The sequence below is a fragment of the Phocoena phocoena genome, chromosome X, assembly GCF_963924675.1.
Source record: "Phocoena phocoena chromosome X, mPhoPho1.1, whole genome shotgun sequence".
NCBI lineage: Eukaryota > Metazoa > Chordata > Mammalia > Artiodactyla > Phocoenidae > Phocoena > Phocoena phocoena.
In genome coordinates this window covers 1,462,572-1,484,876 of record NC_089240.1, presented here as the reverse complement: position 1 = coordinate 1,484,876, position 22,305 = coordinate 1,462,572, and the positions used below count along the sequence as shown (strand labels likewise).

At 48.2% G+C, this 22,305-nt stretch overlaps 1 protein-coding gene across 1 annotated transcript in view; it reads left to right on the top strand.

Moving 5' to 3' along the window:
• DHRSX (dehydrogenase/reductase X-linked) overlaps window positions 1-22,305 on the top strand; it is a 182,512-nt gene that overhangs the window by 34,361 nt on the left and 125,846 nt on the right. Inside the window, exon 3 of the mRNA XM_065901016.1 lies at window positions 4,864-4,932. Coding sequence (XP_065757088.1) covers window positions 4,864-4,932 — 69 coding nt within the window. The remainder of the gene's footprint in view (window positions 1-4,863; window positions 4,933-22,305) is intronic.

Below are 22,305 nucleotides of genomic sequence, written 5' to 3'. Positions count from 1 at the left end.
TAAGTTGTCCCCATTGAGGGGTTCTTTTCATCAGGAATATGGCTAAGTCCCATTCTCTGTTTTCTTTTGTGTGTGTGTGTTTTCTTTTTTCCCCCCTCTTTCAATAAGTCTTTTTTTTTTATTTGTTGGAATATAGTTGCTTTACACTCTTGTGTTAGTTTCTGCTGTACAGCAAAGTGAATCAGCTGTGCATATACACCTATCCCCTTTTTTTGGATTTCCTTCTCATTTAGGTCACCACAGAGCACTGAGTAGAGTTCCCTGCGCTATACAGTAGGTTCTCATTAGTTATCTATTTTATACATAGTATCAATAGTGTATATATATCCATCCCAATCTCCCAGTTCATCCCAGCTCCCTGCCTTTCCCCCCGGGTAAGTCCTATTCTCTTGATAGATGTGGACATATTAAAAGCTTCTGAACTTGAAATTACCAACTTTATCACTATCCATAACTCCCCTTAGATGAAGATGGGTTGGTTGCAGACCAGGAGGTCTTGTGGGAGAGGGGATGCATCTGAGAATGTATATCTGGAGCTTCTTTATCAACTTGAGCACCTCTGTGATCTGTTTATGTCTCTCTGGGGCCTGAGACTATCAAGGAGGTAGGATGTGGGAGCAGAGGGTGGGAGCAGATCTCAAGACTGCAGGGAGACTGTGAGATGGTGATGGGCACTAACCCCCTGATTTGCTGACTTTCCACGGAGGGGCAGCCTCTGTTGTTTCATTAGAGGCATGACAAGCCTTCCATGTCTTGGATTTCTGCCAATATTTGGAAGACTTGGTCAGAGTGACGTCAGCTCTTGAAAAGGAAGAGCCATACATCCCTTCTGAGGACCGGCTGGGCCTGGGCTAGTGGTGGAAAGATGCTGGTGGAGCAATCCAGGAGGAGCTTTCTAGTCTGAGCAAAGATGGGAGGCTGGCATCCAGTGCCGGGTGTCTCTGCCCCTGTGATCTCTCCACAGCAGACATCTTCATCTTCTTAATTCCTAGTGAAACTAGGTGATGTTGGAAGACAGAGAAATAAAAAGAGCCCCATTTCTGTGCTTTTTGCCTCAGTGTGGTGGTTTTAGCTCATGAGGAAGTCTAGAGGGTTAGGTCACGAGGAGATCTAGAGGGAAGGTCAGGATGAGGTCTAGCTGGGTGATGAGTATGTACTGCAGACACGGGCACTGAGCATATGTGAGCAAGCCTGGGTACCCAAGCGTTTGAGGACTGGAGCCCTGACTGGTATCACCTCCTTTAGGGGATGTTTCTTGAGCATCAGGTATGGTATCCATCAGCACCAAATTTCTACTTTTCTCGAGTTAAACAGAGAGTAGACAGCACATCCTCACCCACTTGTGTCTCCTTTCCCACTAACGTTCTGATGTCCCTGTTTGAACTTTCCCCGAGGGACACAGTTCTGACCCTCCCTGTCAATCCGGTCACGTAGGGAGTCTTACTGCCTCTGTGTGTCTTTGAGGGGATAGTTGAACATATCCTGAGAGGGACACTTCTTCTTCTTACGTGACAGCTGGAGACAAGGTCACTTAATGAAACATTACCATTGGGCAGAATGCATTTTTCTATTAAACACAGATTGAGAGGTGGGTTTAATCCATTCCACACTCTCAGTGCCAAAGCCATGAATATTTACAGAATAATCAATTGCTTGCTGAAGAACTGAAGTGATAGTCTGGGTCCGAGTCCAGCCCATCAGTGTTGCTAAGAATACATGAATTATTCATTTTCCCATCTGTTCACAGTATCTTAGTTCCTGCTGTTTCAAAATACTGTTTTGGTGGAGGATCCCTCTTTATTCATAATTCTGAATAAACGGTCACCTAAGCTTTAGACCAGGGGTTGGTACGCTTTTTCCTACTATAGGCTGGATGATAAATATTATCATAGGTCTCTCATTGATGATCAGCTCTGCCTCTACAGCAGGGAGTCAGCAACGGTCAATACTTAAAGTACATGACTGTCTAAGCGATGGGCCAGATCTGGCCCCAGGTCCGTAGTGTGCTGGCCCTAATTTGGGTCCAGTATCTTTTTTTTTTTTAACAAGTGGCAGTTCTGTTGCTTCTCGCAGATCTTTACAACCTGGTGTAGGGTGCTGTCTTCAGGGAGCGGACCTGGATATGAGAGGTTGTCCTTCCCACTCGACTTGGTGTCCCTGAAGCCTTGCACTGCAGCACGTATGAAACCTAACCCCTGCTGCATGAAGGCTGAACGGAAGGCGGACCCACTGCGTTTGAGCCCTGCTTCTGTCGTGGCGGACTGTTTCCTGGTATGCAGCCATCACTCCGGAGATGTACGGGCAGCATTGGCAGCTGTGTAGGGTCAAGCATCCCATATCCAGCCCGTAGGAGGCAGCTGCTGAAGATGACCTTTGCCCCCAAAGTGCCTCTCCATCCCTCCCGTACCATCCAGCCCTGACTGCCTGAATATCTTTCTCTTTGATTTCTTTTTAATTTTTTAAATTTCTGTCTTCTGTTGGAGCATAGTTGATTTACAGTGTTGTGTTAGTTTCAGGCGTACGGCAGAGTGAATCAGTTATACGTGTACATATATCCACTGTTTTTTAGATTCTTTTCCCATAGAGGTCATTACAGAGTACTGTGTAGAGTTCCCCGTGCTCTACAGTAGGTCCTTGTTGGTTATCTGTTTTATATCTAGCAGTGTGTATAAGTCAATCCCAAACTCCAAATTTATCCCTCCCCCCTGGTAACCACAAGCTCGTTCTCTAAGTCTGTGAGTCTGATTCTGTTTTGGAAATAAGTTCATACGTGTCCGTTTTGTTTAGATTCCGCCTAGAGCCGATATCATATCCTGATTGCCTGAGCGTGCAGTGAGCTGCCCGTCGCGGGACGCTGCTGGCCGTGGCCAGTTTGTCCTGCTGTTCCATCGCTTCTCCCCAGCCCACCCTCAGCTTTCTTTCTTCCTCTGGACACTTATGTCTTTCTGACTTCATTTGAGCTTCTGCTACGCCAGCCCTTGATGTCAAGATGGTCTCAGGCTGGAGGGTAGCCCAGCAGCAGATGGTGTTTTAATGTTTAAAAATTGCACAAGTTTCAGAAACAAGCTCATACATGTCTGCAACCCTCACTTACCCCATGAATTCTTTTTTTTTTTGGTCTTTGATGCCCGGAACATTTAGGGATGGAAGACATGCTTCTTTGCCATCCTGCCCCTGCACTCCCGCAGTGCAGGAAGGCTCTCCCAGCGAGAACACGTCATAACCGCATAATGTTTATCTCTTTGAGGAGCTGGAGGTGCAAAGGACTTCTGCAGTTGCGTCTTCTTGATGTCTGCAGCTCTGAACTTCTCCGAGGCGGTGACAGTTTCTACATTCCTTTTCGTTCACCCCCAGAGATGTCCTTTGCTGCGTTTATCTTCAGCAGGGGGCATTTCTCATCCCCCCCGGGTTCACCACTTCTCCTCTCTTATATGTTTGTTACAAATACACCCGTTGCTGTAAACATCTTTTTTGTTGTTTTATTTTGGAAAGGGCATTGCCTAGATTCATTTGGGGACACTTGTCAGTGACACAGAGCACATAACACAGAGGAAAATAGTAGGGAATACTCTTAGAGTGTGTAAGTGAGACCACGGGTACGTAAACAGCATGCAGAAATGCATGATAAAAGGACGTAAACAGCATGCAGAAATGCATGATAAAAGGATCGCTTGGTCGTGTACTTTCACGGAGACCTCAACAGGCTTTGACCCCAGAGAACCAGCTTTTTCCCAGGAGGGGCTGTGGCTGCAGGTGGGAGGGTGATGTGGGCGGGACCTGCCCCTCCCAGGCCCCTCAGCGGTGTCCTCGTGCCCCCTGTTGGTTCTCTGGGCGTCAGGGCTCCATGCCCACCCCTGTGTTCACAGGTGCCAGCTCTGGCCTCCCTGCTGAAGGTGTCCTGTGACTCAGCCCCCAGGGAGTTTCAGGTGTGGCTTCTCCTGCACAAGGTCAGAGGCGCTGCTTGAGGCCGGCTCCTTAATCAGGGATGCTGCCTGGGAAGCAGGCTGTCCTGGCTTCTCCCCATCCCATCAGGACCCCCTTAAAGTGAGGGCTGTCTGCGCACAGACGTAGGGAAGAACAGCCCCCCTGCTCTCCAGGCTCTACCCTCACGGTCAACACAGATTCACCTACTCAGGCATTAAAGAAACCTTATTCACTTTCTTTCGCCCCAAATTTCAACTGGGACACGCTCATCCTACACAAAAGACCCATCGCCACCCTTCTAAGCGAACGTTCCCAGCATCGCACCCGCTGATTTTACGGAGTCACGGGTAACGGGAGGAGACATCTCGAGCTCATGGTGGGAATGTCCCGCCATGGTTTTTTTTTCTTTTTTAATTTTTTTTTTTTTTGGCCGCGCCACGCGGCTTGCGGGATCTTAGTTCCCCGACCAGGGATGGAACCCAGACCCTCGGCAGTGAAAGCTCAGATTCCTAACCACGGGACCTCCCGGGAAGTCCCCCGTGATGGTTTTTATAGCTCAAGCCACTGTGAACAGAGCGGTCGCCTGCACCAAAAGTCTCTCGAAAGATCTATGTCTAGTCTGACATTTCTGCTGACAGTTTCATGCTCATATGCTCTTGGTGTCCCCGTGGTCCCGATGCCACTAGGTGCTTCGTGTCCTTGGAATTACTGAAAAGTAAGATGTCCCAGAAATGCATCCTTTTGACCAATCCACCTAAAGAAAATGCATCTTCAATGGATACGCTGAATCCGCTACAGTAGCTCCCATGGCCAAATTCAATGCCAGGACGGAAGGAGACACTTAGCATGCTGTAGGGCTGTGTTTACTGTCTCAAGAAGGCATTGTTTCACATGGGGTAGTTTCCTTGCCCTGAATTGTATCTTTTCTTTTCCTTGTAGGCGGAAATAACAAAGGCAAAGCGGAAGAAGCTGTGAGAAAGATAAAAGAGGAAACCCTCAATGACAAAGGTACTCTACTGCCCGGTGGACAGATGGCTCTACTGCTTGGTCTGGGGGCTGCAGACCCTGGCGTGGGCTCGGGGACCCGGATGGTGGAAGTGGCTCTGGGCAGCGGTGTCTCTGATTCTTGGGCTGTTCTCTGGGGGGGCTTTTGTCCTCCTTGGGGCGTGGAAGGTGGCAGCAGGCATGCTGCTACCGCGACACCTGCTGGGGAGGGCATTCCTTGTGAAACTGGGACCCGTTTTCATTCCCTGTCGATCTCCAGGGCCCTCTGAGGCCCGTGTTCACTCAGGAACCGTTGGATGCACCCTCCGGCAGGTACACCTACTTTTCTCGGGTTCTTGAAGGGAAGATGCACCAAACAGGACCCTGCCGGGTCTCACGGGGATCAGCGCTGCCCCGTCGTGCATCCCCGGGGCCTTCTCTACCTATTGAACCCGGGGGATACACACACGGCCCTCACATCTTTCCTGATACCAACGCTCTCCGGTGCTTTCTGAGCCCAAACCTGGTGCCTTATGTTTAAAAAAAGCACATGCAGGTCACTTTCTTGGCCGTCAGAGCCAGGGTGTTTCAAGCATCACCCAGAAGCTGAGGATTCCCATCTGTGGGCAGATTGCGATTCCTGAGAGACACATGAAAACCCCGGACGGACGGGTGAAGCCATATCTGTCCCTTTGTGTCAAGACTCCCACTTGTGGGTGTTCAAGGTTGACCGTCCTGCCCTCTGCCCAAGGCTGGGGCGTGCTGACATTCCCAATGTCTCCCCTGCCCTCGTGGCAGGATGTCTTTCATCCTTTTCCTTTCCCCCCCACTTTTTTTTTTAATGGGGGTAGAGTTGTCTTACAATGTTGTGTTAGTTTCTACTGTACCGCGAAGTGGAGTTCCCTGTGCTGTACGGCAGGTTCTCGTTAGGTATCTACTAGGATGACTTTGATCTCGGGACAGAACACAGAGGGGCTTCCACAGCTCTCCTCGCCTGCCCCGGGGCAGAAGTGGCCCACTGTTGTGACAGCCGATCGTGAGCCCCCGTCCCTAGTTTGCAGTGGCTCAGGGGGCCGCTCTCTCCAACGCCTTGGTTTCCACCCAGCGTGTATTTCCCGGGCCTCTAGCAGTAGCATCACCAGGGGCAGGTGGTTAGAAGTGCTGATTTTCAGCCCTGAGCACGGAAACTTCTGCAGGTGGGGCCGGGAACCTGCATTTTCCCACGCCCTCCCAGGGAATCCCCCTGCCCCCCTCAAGTTTAAGAATCACTGCTGTTGTGACCGCATGAAACCATAATTTCCAGACCCAAAGAGGAGCCTCGTGGGAACCGCCAAAGCGTGGGCTTCTTTTCATGACCTGAAAGCCCGCTGGAAAGGATGAAAAAGAATTCACCCAAACTTGCTCGTGTTACAGTCCTAACCAGTCAAGGTGCCGAGGTTCATCTGGGGCTACGTGTGCTTCTGTAAAACGTTTAAGAGCTTCATGTGTTCTGACAGAGCTGTAATCCGTAGCCCTGATTGATGGGAGGAAAGAACGTTCTAGAACATTTTTAGACAGTTTCCTGGTGGCATCAGCTTTGTACGCTGTGACTCACAGTTTGTGCAGAAAGCTCATGGATTGAAGGGAAACCGTAGCAGCTCTGTGCTGGAGGGGAGGCCCCCAGGGCCTGCGCTGGGCAGGGCGGTGATTCCTAATCACCCAGGACGGTGCTGTCAACGTCCCTCTGGTCAAGGCTGGTGACAGAGCCTCGGCCGTGTCTGCTCCTGTGTCTTCATTTCTAGCAAGTGACACCAAGTAGATCCATGAAATTTGCATCTGGGAGACGTAGCCGCCGGGGCGGACAGTCAGTCAGGTGCTCACCGACAGCAGAGAGAGCCCAGGGGTCTGCACAAGCCCCAAACCCCAGCCTGCCTGCACCCCACTTGCTGGCAGCACCCCCCCCCCCCGGGCATCTGTGTTTATGGAAAGGGCGAGGCTGGGCGTCCCTGGTGGGTAGCGGCCCTGCGCTGGTCCTTGTGTTGCTTGGAGCGGCCCTTGCCCAGAAGCTGGCAGCGCTCAGGGAAGCTCGGGTTTCCCCTGGCCTGGGAGGGGACATGGGGGCCAGGGAGGTGTCTGGACACAAGCTGAGTGACCCCTGAGGTCTGCAGCAGGGATATGGTCTGAGCCAGGGTGAGCGTGGCCACTCCCACGGGGGCTGGTCCAGTGAGGGAGTGAACCCTTGATTACACACGCACACGCACCTTTTAAGATTCCTCTTGTGCATTGAACCAGACACGAAAGCAGCGCTGTCTGTATTTTACACCAGAAGCCTGGCACTTGGAAGTCGGTCCGTGCCCACCGCAGCCCGTGCACGCCCGGAGGGGTCCATGGGACAGGTGGGAGATGCTGAGACCTGGCCAGAGGAGGATGGTTTGGTGGTGGTCCTCGAACTGACGTTGCTGAATTCGCATCCAGCCTCGGGATTCCCCCAAGCCAAGGTCCAGCCAGTCCCGGGGGAAGAGGGACACTCCCTGTGCCGGGGACCCGCTGCATAAGGGTAGGGCCGGTGGGGACACTGGGTCTCCCTGTGCATTGGTGGCCGTCGGTCGGCCCTCACCCTTCCTCTTGGCTTAGCTCCCTGCAGATTCGGCCGGACCCGGTCTGGGTCAGGATGCTTTCTGGAGTGGAACCCACAGCCCTGCAGAGGTGCTTCTGTCCAGACTAGCTACCCTGCTGCAGCCTCTGAGGGTCTTGTCCCCACATCCCCCGGCTTCCCACTTGGCCAGGGGGAGCCCCACCTGTTCCTCGCTTATGGCTCTTCTGTGATTCTCTGGATTCTTCTCTTCTTGTTTCGGAGCAAATCAGCAGATAGCCTGAGACTAGCAGATGACTGTCGAGAACACAATTATTTCTTTTCTTTTTGAAATTTTTATTGGGGTATAGTTGCTTTACAGTGTTGTGTTAGTTTCTTCTGTACAGCAAAGTGACTCAGTTATACGTAATACATGTATCTCTTCTTTTTCAGGTTCTTTTCCTATATAGGTCATTACAGAGTATTGAGTAGAGTTCCCCTAACACAATTATTTCTAAATGCCGAATTTCTCTGTAGCCTACCTCCCCCCTCATGTCTGTACTGACCCTTTTTTCTTAGTTCTCCGTTGAATGCTTTATGTGCTGTACCATCTGCCTTTGACATCACAGTCAGCTGAGGTCACGTTTGGGGCTGGGGTGGGAGGGATGCCTGCATATCAGAGTATAACTAGGTTGGCTTTCAGAACGATATATTCGTGAGTATGGTCTCAGGAATCAAGGTGCCGTCGATCATTTCCCAGCCTAGAGATTTCCAGGGAAGAGACTTTTCATACCTTATCACCATGTATCCATGGTACCAAAAAAAAAAAAAAGAAAAAAAACCCACCCCCAAATACCAATAAAAACCCGAACACCACAAAAAGAAACAGCAAAATGGTATAACAACGTTCAAATGAACCCAAATGGAAACAGATCATTTAAATACTTTTAAAAGGACTCCAGGCAGGTAAACTTTGCTTTGCCCATTTCACAGGGACGCATGCAACCCACGAGGGAATTCCCTAGTCCCAAATCCTCGGAAATGTGGTGTCTGTTCTTCGTTTTTAAAAGGAGAAAGGCATCCCTTGTTTTGTGTCACTGTTCCACACTTTTCCACGGTCAGCAGTGTCTTCCTGGACAATTTTACACCTCTCCTAACGTCATTCTTTTAAAAAATCTTTTAAATTAAAGTATATCGTGTTAGTTTCAGGTGTACAGCACGCTGATTCAATTATACATGTACATAGATTCCTTTTCAGATTGTTTTCCTTTCTCGGTTACGACAGAATATCGAGCAGAGTTCTCTGTGCTCTACAGTAGGTCCTTATTAGTTATGTATTTTGTATATAGTAGTGTGTCTTTGTTAACCCCAGACTCCTAATTTATCCCCCCCCCCACCTTTCCCCTTTGGTAACCGTAAGTTTGTTTTCCATGTCTGTGACTCTGTTTTGTTAATAAGTTCATTTGCATCATTTTTTAAAAAGATTTATTGATTACTTATTTATTTATTTTTGGCTGCGTCGGGTCTGAGTTGCAGCACGCAGGCTCTTCGTTGTGGCGCACGGGCTTCTCTCTAGTTGTGGTGTGCGAGCTCAGTAGTTGCGGTGTGCTGGCTTAGTTGCCCCGTGGCGTGTGGGGTCTTAGTTCCCCTGACCAGGGATCGAACCCACGTCCCCTGCATTGTAAGGTGGATTCTTTACCACTGGACCACTACGGAAGTCCCTGTATCATTTTTTATTGAAGTATAGTTGATTTACAATATCATGTTGGTTTCGGGTATACAGCACCGTGATTCAGTTTTATACATATATTCCTTTTCAGATTCTTTTCCCGTATAGGGTATTACGAGATACTGAGTAGAGTTCCCTCGGCTGATCAGTAGGTCCTCGTTGGTTGTCTGTTTTATATAGAGTAGTGTGTATATGTCAATCCCAATCTCCTAATTTATCCCTTCCCCCGTCTCTCCCATGATAACCATAAGTTTGTTTCCTATGTGTCTGTGACTCTATTTCTGTTTTGTAAATAAGTTCATTTGTACCATTTTTTAGATTCCACATACAAGCGATATCATATGATGTTTGTCTTTCTCTGTCTGACTTACTTCACTTAGTATGATCATCTCTAAGTCCATCCATGTTGCTGCACATGGCATTATTTTGTTCTTTTTCATGGCTGAGTAATATTCCATTGTATGCATGTACCACATCTTCTTTATCCATTCATCTATTGATGGACGCTTAGGTTGCTTCCACGTCCTGCCTATTTGTAAATAGTGCTGCTATGAACATTGGGGTGCATGTATCTTTTCAAATTATGGTTTTCTCCTGTCTTTTTGATTTAACTTAAAATGGCCCTTATTGACAGTTTCCTGTTTCCTGCAGGCATCCTTTTCTTTCCCCCTCTCGTTTTTTTAAAATTGAAGTACTGTTGATGTACAATATAATATATTTCATGTGTACAGGATAGGGATTCACAACTGTAGAGGTTATACTCCATTTATAGTTATGGAAAAATATTGGCTATATTCCCTGTGTTCTACAACATAACCTTGTCGCTTATGTATTTTATACCTAGTAGTTTGTGCCTCTTAATCCCCTCCCCCTATCCTGCCCCTCCCCCCTTCCCTCTCCCCACTGGGAACCACTAGTTTGTTCTCTGTATCTGTGAGTCTGCTTCTTCTTTGTTATATTCACTAACTTGCTGTATCTTTTAGATTCCACAGAGAAGTGAGATCATAGACTGTTTGTCTCTGTCTGACTTACTTCATTTAGCATCACGCCCTCCAAGTCCATCCATGTTGCTGCCAATGGCATTACTTCATTCTTTTCTATGGCTGACTAGTATCGCACTGTGTATATGTACCACATCTTCTTTATGCATTCATCTGTCTGTGGACACTTAGGTGGCTTCCACGTCTTGGCTGGTGTAAACGGTGCTGTTATGAACGTTGGGGTGCGTGTATCTTTTCGAATTATGGTTTTCTCTGGGTATATGCCCAGGAGTGGGATGGCTGGGTCATATGGTAGCTCTCTTTTTACTTTTAAGGAACCTCCGTCCTGTTCTCCAGAGTGGCTCCACCAACTTACATTCCCACCCACAGTGCAGGAGGGTTCCCTCTTCTCCACGCCCTCTCCAGCATTTGTTATTTGTGGTCTTTTTTTTTTTTTGCGGTACGCGGGCCTCTCACTGCTGTGGCCTCTCCCGTTGCGGAGCACAGGCTCCGGACGCGCAGGCGCGGCGGCCATGGCTCACGGGCGCAGCCGCTCCGCGGCATGTGGGATCTTCCCGGACCGGGGCACGAACACGCGTCCCCTGCATCGGCAGGCGGACTCTCAGCCACTGCGCCACCAGGGAAGCCCTATTTGTGGTCTTTTTGATGACAGCCTCTCTGACAGTTGTGACGTGATGGTGAATGATTTAATATGTGAATTTTGACAAAAGTGGACTTTTAATTTTGGAACAATTCTAGATTACAGAAGAGCTGTGAAGGTTCCCGAGTCCCCACATACCCTGTGCCTGTAGTTCTCTCCATCATTAATATCTTATGTTAAGTTCGTGTCTCACAGTGAAAGCACCTTATTGGTCTATGATCCCTGACTAAAGACCTTATGTTTTTTCCGAATTTCCTTAGTTTTTACTTAATGCCTTTCTTCCATCCCAGGATCCCATACAGGATGCTACGGTAATATCTGGTTGTCCCATCTCTTTAGGCTCCTCTTGGCTGTGATCATTTCTTAGACTCTCCGTGTTTTGTTTTTTTTTTTTTGATGACCTTGACAGTTTTGCAGAGTGCTGGCCAGGAATTCTGTGGAATGTCCCCCTTTCATCTTTAACTTGGTGTCCTGAGGTAGCCAGTGAGCAGGCATGCCTGGATAGACAGACACTAGACAGGTGTTCATACAGACAGATGATTTCCTGTGGGCAATTAGAAGGTTTAACAATGCCTGGAGAAAACCATAAGTTGAAAAGATACATGCACCCCAATGTTCATTGTAGCACTATTTATATACAAGAGCCAAGACGTGGAAACAACCTAACTGTCCGTCAACAGATGAACGGATAAAGAAGATGTGGCACGTATATACAGTGGAATACTACTCAGCCATAAAAAAGAAAGAAATCATGCCATTGGCAGCAACTTGGATGGACCTAGAGATTATCGTCCAAAGGGAAGTAAGCCAGACAGAGACAGACATATATCATACGATAGCACTTATACGTGGAATCTGAAATATGATGTAAATGAACTTATTTACAAAACAGAAACAGACTCACAGACATAGAAAACAAACGTATGGTTACCAAAGGGGAAAGGGGGGTGGGATAAATTAGGAGTTTGGGATTCACATATACGCACTACTATATATAAAATAGATAACCAACAAGGACCCACTGTAGAGCACAGGGAACTCTACTGAATATCTCGTAATAACCTATAAGGGAAAAGAATCTGAAAAGGAATAGATGCACGTGTATGTGTAACTGAATTGGTTTGCTGTGAAACCAACACAACATTGTAAATCATCTCTACTGCAATTAAAAAGAAATGGCATTCGGCGAGTCAATTCTATTCACAAAGGAAAAAAAAAGAGAAAGTTTAGAAGGGCATCGTGTCTTTTCTGAAGGGACGGAGGCACAGCACAGCCCTTTGTGAGCATTTAATGTTATTACTGCTCACACCGTGTTCTTCCTGTGAAGGGCTCTTCATTTCTCAGGCTCGGGAATGATTAATGTTAACCTTTGGAAGCACCATCAAGGTGACTTCCGTGAGGGAGGCGATTGTCTGCCTAGCTTCCTTAGCTCGTCTATACATGCTTACAGGAATAATAATAGAAGAAAAAACCCACAGGGAAGAATTTTCATTCTCATCGTGCGTCCAAAGTTCTACTTCCCCCACCAATAATTTATGCAATATTTTCCCTCCCTCCTGCATTGTCCTGTTATCCTGTGCTGTGTTTCTCCTCTTTTCATTTGTGGGGAGGAATCATCGCCGAGGAAATTCATTTTGCCCGTTCCCTTCTAACACACCTCAAGACGCTCCGTGCTTTGACACTTGGTAATTAGAGAACCTGCTCGCGTGACCCTCTCTAAAAGTTATTCTGGAAATGTTACTTCCATGATATTTTTCCTCCTGGGGGAGATGAAGTCGTCCTTAGTTGTTATAGAAGATAAACATATAGTAAGAAAGGTTTTTTAAAAAAGTAAAACTTGGAGGATTATGTAATGATATTTGAAACACTTAAATGAGACCCAGAGGTTAATGTTTCCTGGAAGGAGCTTCTCCTTCAGTGAAAAGGACGTTGCCTCTGAAATTGTTGTCAAGATTCTGATGAGAACAGCCCGTGCCCAGTTCTGCACACATCTGTGGTCCTCTCCGTGTTATTATCTCTGTGATGCGTGGTTTGGGGTGTGCAGAGCCCGTGACGTTAGCATGTTAGAAATCGCTTCGATCCACTTTCTAACAGATACTTGGAGGCTCCGTAAGGTACTGTAGTGCCTTGAAGATAAATATTTATTTTCACTTATTGCAGGTTTCGTTTTAAAACCTTTTCCTGAAGAGGAAAGTTTCACTGTCTCCTCAGAGCAGGGTGGGAGATTCGCATGGTCCTAAGTGTTCGCAGGTAGCATTATTCCGCCTTCATTCGTGAGAGCTGTTTTCCACGCACGTAGAGTTCTGGGTTGAAAACACTGCCCTACCCCCAGGATATTAAAGTTGTTGTGACCTGGCCTTCTGGCCTTCATTGTTTCAGATAGGAAATCAGCTATAATTATTTGTGTGTTTTTTTTGCGATACCGGGCCTCTCACTGTTGTGGCCTCTCCTGTTGCGGAGCTATAATCAGCTATAATTATTATCATTATTTCCTGAATATAATGTGCCTTCTTTCCTCTTTTTTTTTTTTTTTTTTAACTTGTTTTCAGAATTTTGATAATATGCCTGTGTGTGGTTCCCCGTGTCTATCCTACTTGGGTTTAAAAGGCTCCCTGTAGCCGTGGGGTAGGAAGTTTTGATAAAATTGGAACAACTTTTAGCCACTATTCTTCAAATACGTTTCCTGCTTTGTTCTTTCCACCTTCTTGTCAGTCCACAATCACGCATATGGTAGGTTACGTGACACCGTCTGACATTTCATTGAGCTCCATGTGTTTTGTCCAACTTCCTTTTCTTCCTTCGTGCATTAGCGAATGATTTCTTTGGAACTATCTCACGTTCACCAAATTGTTTTTCATTTGCATGCAGTCCACTTGTAATCCCACCCATGGACTATTGTTGTCCTCAAAACTAGCCGTATTTTTCAGTTTTAGGACTTCCATTTGGTTATTTTTAGTTTACATGTCTTTCCTGACGTTCTTCCTTTCTTCACCCTTGACCTCCATCTTTTCTTGTAAATGCTTTAATTCATAATTGTCACCTGAAAGTTCTTGTCTCTTCATTCCAACAGCTATGTCATCTCTGGGTCTGTTTCTATTGATTTTTCCCCTTCTTGACAGCAGGTGACATTTTCCCATTTCTCTGCATGTCTAGTCATTTTTTTTGTGTGTTGGACATTGTGATTGATCCGCTGTAGAGATTTTGCGTTCTGTTATCTTCCTCTAAAGAATGTTGAGCTTTGTAGCGGACAGTGATGTCACTGGTGGGTTACCTTGGCTTCACGTCTTGTCGTGATGAGTCTGTTTCAGTTCTGCCCTTGGGCCTTGGATGGAGCTCTCAATCTTAAGATACGGAGCTCTCAATCTCAATCCTTTGTTCTAAGACGTAGCCCATCTCAGGATTCAGGTGAGACTCTGAGCTGTTCACTGAGCCCCTGCAACTTGGCAAGATGCAAGTGTCATCCTGTCTCCCCAGCACCAGGCAGTGGCTGAACTTTCTCCGCTCACATCTTTCAACCTTCTGGCTGCAGTTTGCCCCTGAACTCCTTGGTGTCTTGCCGTGTTTCTGCAGTTCGCTAGTCTGCGGAGGTTTCGATGGGATTTTCTACTCGGAATTCTCAGCTCCCGCCCCTGTGGCCTTTCATTTAGGATTGTGTGCCCCCATTCCCGCTGCCCTAGGGGCCCCAGACTCTGACCTTTGACTCCTCAGCCCAAGCAGTTGTCACTTTCTCTTTGAGGTCTGCATCCCTGCATGTTGAAATTTGAGAAGTACCCTCAGGGTACCGCCCCCCGCCCCCCAAAAAAGATAAATGAGAACGGTCTGTGGCAAACCAGAATGTGTAGCCCCTCTTTTTTTTTTTTTTTTTGGTAGCCCCTCTTTAATAAGCTACTGAAGTTAGAATAAAGAGCTCCAGCAAAACATACAACCAAACCGCCTTTTGTTAGAAATGGTGATCATTAAGAGTACATAGCTGCACCGTCTTGGATACTTGCTCTGTAGCGGGTGTTGTTTTAAATGCTTTACGTGTATGGATTCACGTGGTCCTCTCCTAGGAAGGAGTTATTATCACTATTCCCTTTTTACAAGTGAGGAAACCAGGGCACAGAGAGTTTCGGGAAGGCTCTTAACATCATGCCGTTAATAAGTGGACAATTTGAATCTGAACTCAGAGTCCTGGAAGGAACCCAGAAATATAACAACCCTTGGAGATGGGGAGAGATGGAGAAGGCAGGGAAACAGAAAGAGAGAGGCGGGTGGAGAAAGACAGAAAGCAGCTCAAGCATCTCAACAGATGGGAGTTGGGTGGGTGTTGATGACCCAGGGTCTCGCAGAGACCCTGGCTTGTACATTGTAGTCACGCCTCTGTCAGTGGGACACAGGGGAGGCAGGAGAAACATGGCGAGGTTATAACCCTTCCTGTTATTTTCATAGCGACAAGAACGCAGCAGAGGGAACCACATGTGCCCCAAGACCCCTGAGAGTACCGAGAGCTGGGAAGGGCTCTAGGGCCTCCACAGCCCATGGGAAGGTATGGCTCCTTCAAATCCAGAACATGACCCCGTGAGGAAGCAGAACCCCAGCTGCCACCCGGGTTGTGTGTATCTATCCATTATAGATACATATCCATGAACAAACTCTTCCAGGTTCTGTCTAGTTGGACGTCTTTCTTCGTAATAAAGAGAAGTCCTTATTTTTATGGCTACGTACGCTTCTGTTGTCAGGATATCCCAGGGTATTTGCCTGATTTCTCATCGATGGCTTGTGTTTCGTTACCCTGTGTGTTCGGTGCCCTTGTCTTTGTATCTTAAACACTTACTTACTCTTCCCCCGATGCCTTCTGATATGTCGTATGAGGAGTCAAAGGCGTTGAATGCAGGTTGCCAAACAGCTCTCCAGGAATGTGGCACTGATCACGGCCACCACGAGTGGACCACTTGCCCTTGTCCTCCACTGTGTGTTTCCACGTAGAGCTATTCATCTGGGTGATGGTTTGGCCACTGGATGAAGCCGTTTGGCCTGCGGGGGACTGGCAAGGATGCCGTGTACCGAGGGATGCAGGATGCAGGTATTGCAAGGTCTTGGAGCTCCAGGTAGAGACATCTCTCTGTCTGGGTAATCAGGCCATCCAGCTCCGTGTGTCCTGAGCTGACCTCCTTACCTGGAATTCCCCTTGCAGGACTTGGCAGGTTACACTTTGGAGTTGATTCAGCCCTTGTCTTTTTCCAGCCTCATGTTTGCATCACTCCTCCGCCCGATGCCTGCAGATAAGCCTGGGCGTGGACGGGGAGGGTGCAGCTTGGGGGTTTTCAGGGCTTGGTACACTCCTTCCTTGGCATTTGCGTAATCACCATCCCAGGCGTGGGCTTCTGCCCGTCAGACGCCCGCCCTGACTTGTCCTCAGGGTGTTCCTGTTTCGAGTACCTGATTGATGGCGCCTTTTCACGTATCCACATCGGAGACATGCTGAAGGGAGCACAGGGCAACCCGTGATGGCATGCGTTTCTTAAATGTACCGCCGTAGAGCTGGCTTCCCAGCGTAGGTTTTCCAGGGGTGCACCTGTCACTGGGAACCTCGCCCTATACAACGACCCTTCCCATTTGGAGCGAAGGCCATGGATCACCTGCTTGTAAAATTAAACGTGAGAAGACGTTAGGATTCCTTCAGGGAAACAAGTCGTAAAAAGCCCTGTCTCCTGGAATGCATATTCTTTCTTTGTACCTAATGGTGGTTTGAGGGGTCACCATGCAGGATCTGCTCACCTGGCAGGTATGTCTAAACCCCTTTGTCTCTCTATATGTTACTGTTATGTTTTAAATTGCTACACTTTAGTACAGTTTAAAGTTTACAGAAAATTGAGGACAAGATACAGGGAATTCCCAATACCTGCCCCACAGTTTCATCTGTTACTAACATCTTGCAGGAATACACCACATCTGTTACAACCGATGAACCAGTATGCACACATTAGTAACTAAGGTCCGTAGTTTACATTAGGGGTCGCGCTTGGTGTTATACGTTCTATGGGTCTGGACAAATGCATAATGACGTGTATCCACCATTATAGTAGCATACAGGGTAGTTTCACTGCCCTAAAAGCCCTCTATGTTCTGCCTATTTATCCCTCCAACCCCTGGCAACCACTGATCCTTTTATTTTTGTATGTATTTTAATTTTTTTTTTTTTTTTAGCACCAATCCTTTGAGTGTCTCCACAGTTTTGCCTTTTCCAGAAAGTCATAGAGTTGGAATCACACAGTCTGTAGCCCTTTCAGATGGGCTTCTTTTACTCAGTCATATGCATTTAAGGTTCCTCCCTGTCTTTTCATGGCTTCAGAGCTCCTTTCTTTTTAGCACCGAATACCTATTTTTATAAAGGACAAAATTCCCCCTGTACAGGATTTTAAATGCTCATGGGCAAGCCCGACCGCATACAGCGCTGGGCGGTACGTGGGTGTACCCAGAGGAGAGGGAGTTGCAGGGTACAGCGTCTTCAGTTTTTTATTTTTATTTTATTTTTTTTTAACAGAGAACAGGAGTATTTATTTATTTATTTATTTAGGCTGTGTTGGGTCTTCATTTCTGCGCGAGGGCTTTCTCCAGTTGTGGCGAGCAGGGGCCACTCTTCATCGCGGTACGCGGGACTCTCCACTATCGTGGCCTCTCTTGTTGCGGAGCACAGGCTCCAGACGCGCAGGCTCAGTAATTGTGGCTCACGGGCCCAGTTGCTCCGCGGCATGTGGGATCTTCCCGGACCAGGGCTCGAACCCGTGTCCCCTGCATCGGCAGGCGGACTGTCAACCCCTGCGCCACCAGGGAAGCCCCGCGTGTTCAGTGTTTGAAAACGGCAGCTGTTAGGTTGCCCCCAAAGGAAGGTCAGGGTGAGGGTGAGGCTTAGAGGGAAGAGGTTGGCGGTGGTCCGATTGGACGGCCAAGACTTGGTACATCCCCGCCTGGGCTGGAGGACAGAGTCCTCCTGAGCCCATACCCAATCGCCGGGTATTCAGCCGCTGCACCCACCTGTGTCCCCACCTGGACGCGTCTTCTGCTCTCTGAGGCTGTTTCCTCTCTCTCGTCTTCCGTCGGGGGGCCTCACGGAGGCGACCCCTGCCCGCCGACCGGCGGGACCGCCTAGGGCCGGGGTTTGGAGCAGCCGGGAGCGGCCGGATGATAGCGCATCCTCAGCTCTGCGGATATGGCACTTGGGGGACCCTTTCCCAATTCCCCCCGCCCCGCGTAACGGGGACGTGGCTCGTTGTACAGGTTAATTACCCGGAAGATGATGGTGTGGTTTTAGCCATGCATCCCTCGGGCAGGCTATGTAACGAGAGAAGAGATGACAAGTGTGGTCCAAAGACAAAAAAAAAAAAAAGAGCTCCACCTCCTGGCTGCTTTCTGGAAACGTTCTGTCTGTGAAACCGTGCTCGGGCAGCCGGTGAGGGGCCCCCAAAGGCCACGCCAAGCCTGTCCCGCGGGGACCTGCTCCTGCCCCGAAGACAGAGGCACCACGTGCATCCGAGCCCAGGGCAGAAACATGCGTCTCGACAGCTCCTGGCCATGGTCCAGCGCCAGGTGTGTTCGGCCCACTCCTGCGTCTGTTCCATGATGGATCAACTGCCCTGGACGTGGCTGTAGCTTCAGCAGTGATGGCCCGGCGGAAACAGGGTGGTGGGGGTCTGTTGGCTCTGTTTCTCACACTCTGGACTCCCCTAGTGCCTCCAGAGAGGGGACGTGGCCTGGGAGCTGCCCTTGAGAGCCTGTTGACCATTTTTATGTTTTGGGCAAAGCCAGGGATCACGTCTGCTGGGTGGGGAGACAGGGTTTCCACCTGACCTGGCCAGGAGGTGCTCCGGGAGGGAAAGTCCCAGGAAGATGCCGCTGCTTTTTCAGGGCAAGCTGAGGTCTGCGACCGCGACACTAGCCTCGTTCCCCACGACTAGAGATTTGCAGAAGCGTCATCATCCATTTCTCAGAGAGGACTTAGCCGCTCCGCGGCGCGTGGGATCTTCCCGGACCGGGGCTCGAACCCGTGTCCCCTGCATCGGCAGGCGGACTCTCAACCACTGCGCCACCAGGGAAGCCCCAAGGAAGTGAATTGTGACACCTGCTACCACGTGGGTGAATCTTGAGGTGGTGATGCCCGGTGAAATAAGGCAGACGCAAAGGACAAATTCCGAAGGTTCCACTTCTGTGAGGTCCCTAGAGGAGTGAGATTCATAAAGACAGAAAGTAGGACGGTGGGTGTCAGGGGCTGGGGGGTGGGCAGGAGACGGGGAGTGAGTTTTTAATGGGGACAGAGTCTCAGTTGGGGATGATGGAAAGTTTCTGGACCTGGATGTGTTTTTGTAACCACCAGCCTCTTGCCTCTGGGTCCCTGGGTCATCCTGGTGACCTCTTTGAGTAGAACCAAGAATGACCCCCTAGAACTCGAACTCCGGTGTTCTCCACAAGACTTGTCACCCCCAGCAGCCCTGGGAGGACGACCAGTCCCCATGGAGCCACCTCTGTCCTGTTGTCGTGGCCACGGACTTCTTTGGGAGGTAGCCAGCACGTATGCTGTATGGCTGCCCCTGCAGGTAACAAGATTCAGGTTTCAGATTCTGGTTTCTCCAGACCGGTTTCCTCTGTGACTCACCCCAACCCCTAGGCCGGCCCCTTTGCACATCCTGGGTCTGGCTGAGGTCCCAGAGTTGGGGGCCCCGTCCTCTCACCCCCCAGCATTTCCTCTGCGAGCTTCTACACTTGGGGCTGCCCATCTCCCATCCGTGTGTCTATAACCTTGGTGCCTCGGCTGATAGGTGGCAGGAGCCCCCTTTTAACCTTTAACGCTTCTGATTCAAAGTGGAATTTCCAAAGGCCCAAACTCACATTAATTTTCGAAAGCTCCCCTTGTAAAGCATGTCGACAGGGGATTCATAGCCGGTAACAAAATATTTTGTATTTGAAATGGAAATGCAGGGCGTCACAATCTCTGGGATACAGCCAAAATATGAAGAGAATTTATGTTGCTCTAGGCTCTCGTGCTCGTATGAAATGAAAAAACAAAATTATGACTGGGCACCCAGGGCGTGAAGGAAAAAGAGTACGAACATAATCAGTGCGCAGAAGTCAAGCGCCAAGTGGAAAGGGCAGAGAAGCCACAAACAGAATCAATAACAGTTTCCTTCAAAAAATAATGAATGGATAATCACCCAGCAAACAATTATTCACCTTTCATCACACAAGATGCAGGAACAAATTAGTATGGGCTTGGAATGAGAAAGAGAAAATATCACCCAATAAAAATAGGATTTACGTTTGGACAGAAAGGAATTTATTCTTGACTCTGGGCAGTACTATTTGATGATCTGTTACAAAAGGTTGTCTCACTCCTCAAAACTGCATTTCCCCAGATCGATGCAAATAGTATTGGATATCATGCACAGATCGGCGACACGTTGGAAGACCAAAAGTCACAACTCTCCCCCAAAAGGCTGCTGCCTGCAGTAAAGTTCCTAAGTACTCTTTCCAAACCTCCAAGGATGATGTAGATCAAGGATCTGCAAGCTTCAGACCCTGAGCTAAATCTGGCCCTCTGCCTTTTTTTGGGCAAATAAAGTTTTATTGAAACAGCCACGCCCATTCATTTACTTACTGTCTGTAGCTGTGTTTGCCCGAGGTCAACAGAGTGAAGAATTGCAACAGAGACTGTATGGCCCACAGAGCCAAAAGTATTTACTCCTTGGCCCTTTGTGCAAAATGTTTCCCAGCTCTTGATCTGTAGCATTCAAAGGGGCCATGGCCACCAAGCTTACTTTATGTGTTACGTATACTTTTCTTCCTAACTGTGCAATTTCCAAAGCAAAGTTATAGCTCAACTTGCCTACTAACCTAGATACAGAATGTTTAGCTTAACTCTAGCTATTGAATAGACTCCCAGGTTAAAAAATACCCTCTGACATAATTACATCTTCACTTCCTTACAGAAAAAGTCATATTTCTCTCAGAAGATAACAGTAAAGCATTCAGGATCATTTACTATCCATTCATTACGAAACTTCTAAAGAAATTAATTTTGTAGCAGCAGCTGGAAGGGTGGCAGGTGGTCTGTCTACACCTGAAGCATGAATTGAATGGATAACAAGTGAGTTTCCAGGCCTGAGGCTGGTTGATTAGTTCTGGCTGCCTGATTCTGTGAGATGAGAACGATGCTTCAGCAAGGGAGACTGTGATTGATTGGTGATGTCTGCTGTGGTCATGGGGAAAGGATTGTGGCCCATATGCTACAGTCTTTTTTCTTCTCTTATAAATTTATTTATTATTTTTTTTAAATTGAAGTATCGTTGATTTACAATGTTGTGTTAGTTTCAGGGGTACAGCAAAGTGATTCCGTTTTCTCTCTCTCTATACACACACGTATATATTCCTTTTCAGATTCTTTTCCATTATGGGTTATTATGAGATACTGAGTATATCCCTGTGCTCTACAGTAGGTCCTTGCTGTTTATCTATTATATGTATAGTATACGTTACTCCCAAATTTCTAATTTATCCCTCCCTCCACCTCATAATCGGTATGAGACAGTTATGACCTCATAATTATCTCATAACCACAATGAACCGTAAATCTCTGAAAGCATTGGAAGCAGCCATCAGCCAGCACCAGAGCCATTTGTCTGGTTCTGGCGGGACGTTCCCAAGCCTTAGCCGCTGCTGGCGCTGAGCGGGCACTTGACAACTGAATTATTTTCGAAGATAATCAGATAAGTTTGGTTCTTGCTTGCATGGAGTTTATATTATAGCTGGAGAGGAAGGTTAATCAAATAACAGAGCACTTGTCTGAGTTGGCAAAATTGTGATAAACGCTGCAAGCGCTGTCCTTAAAGCGGCTACGTTAAAAGATTCACTTTCGTCCCCTCGCACGGTGCTCTGTCGGTTTCCCACCCTCCTGTGCAGTTTCCTCTTTCTTTACTGCCCCTTTCATGCCGGACCCCTTTGTGTGTCATCCTAGCCTCTCACACAGCACCCCTCTCCCGGGCATTGCATGCACACCCATGGTGCTGATTCCCCCTCATACAGTTTTCTCTGAGACTCCTGCCAGCTAGACCTCTGTGCCCACGCAGCACATTCAGGACTGGACGTGATGTCTTCCTTGTCCCTGATTTGGTCAGTGGTGCCACCACCTCCCAGCTGGAGGCTAGACGCCGGGCTTTCCCTGGTGGGTTTTGCTCCGTATCAGTCCTCTTTCTCCAGCCAGTAGCTGAGCACTGTGTCTTCCTCCTAAACATCTCTCCAAAGCATTCATTTCTTTTTCTGTGCTCCTGCCACTACTCCACCTGTTCGCTACCTGGTCCATAACCCATCCTCCTGGCTGGCCTCCCATTTCTGGGCTGCCCAAGCTGTTGCCTTACCTGCTTAAACCCCTACGGGTGGAGTCCCTCCATGCTTCCTCCCACCAGCTCTAGACTTGAACATGAGCTCTCTCCTCCTGCTGTTGACC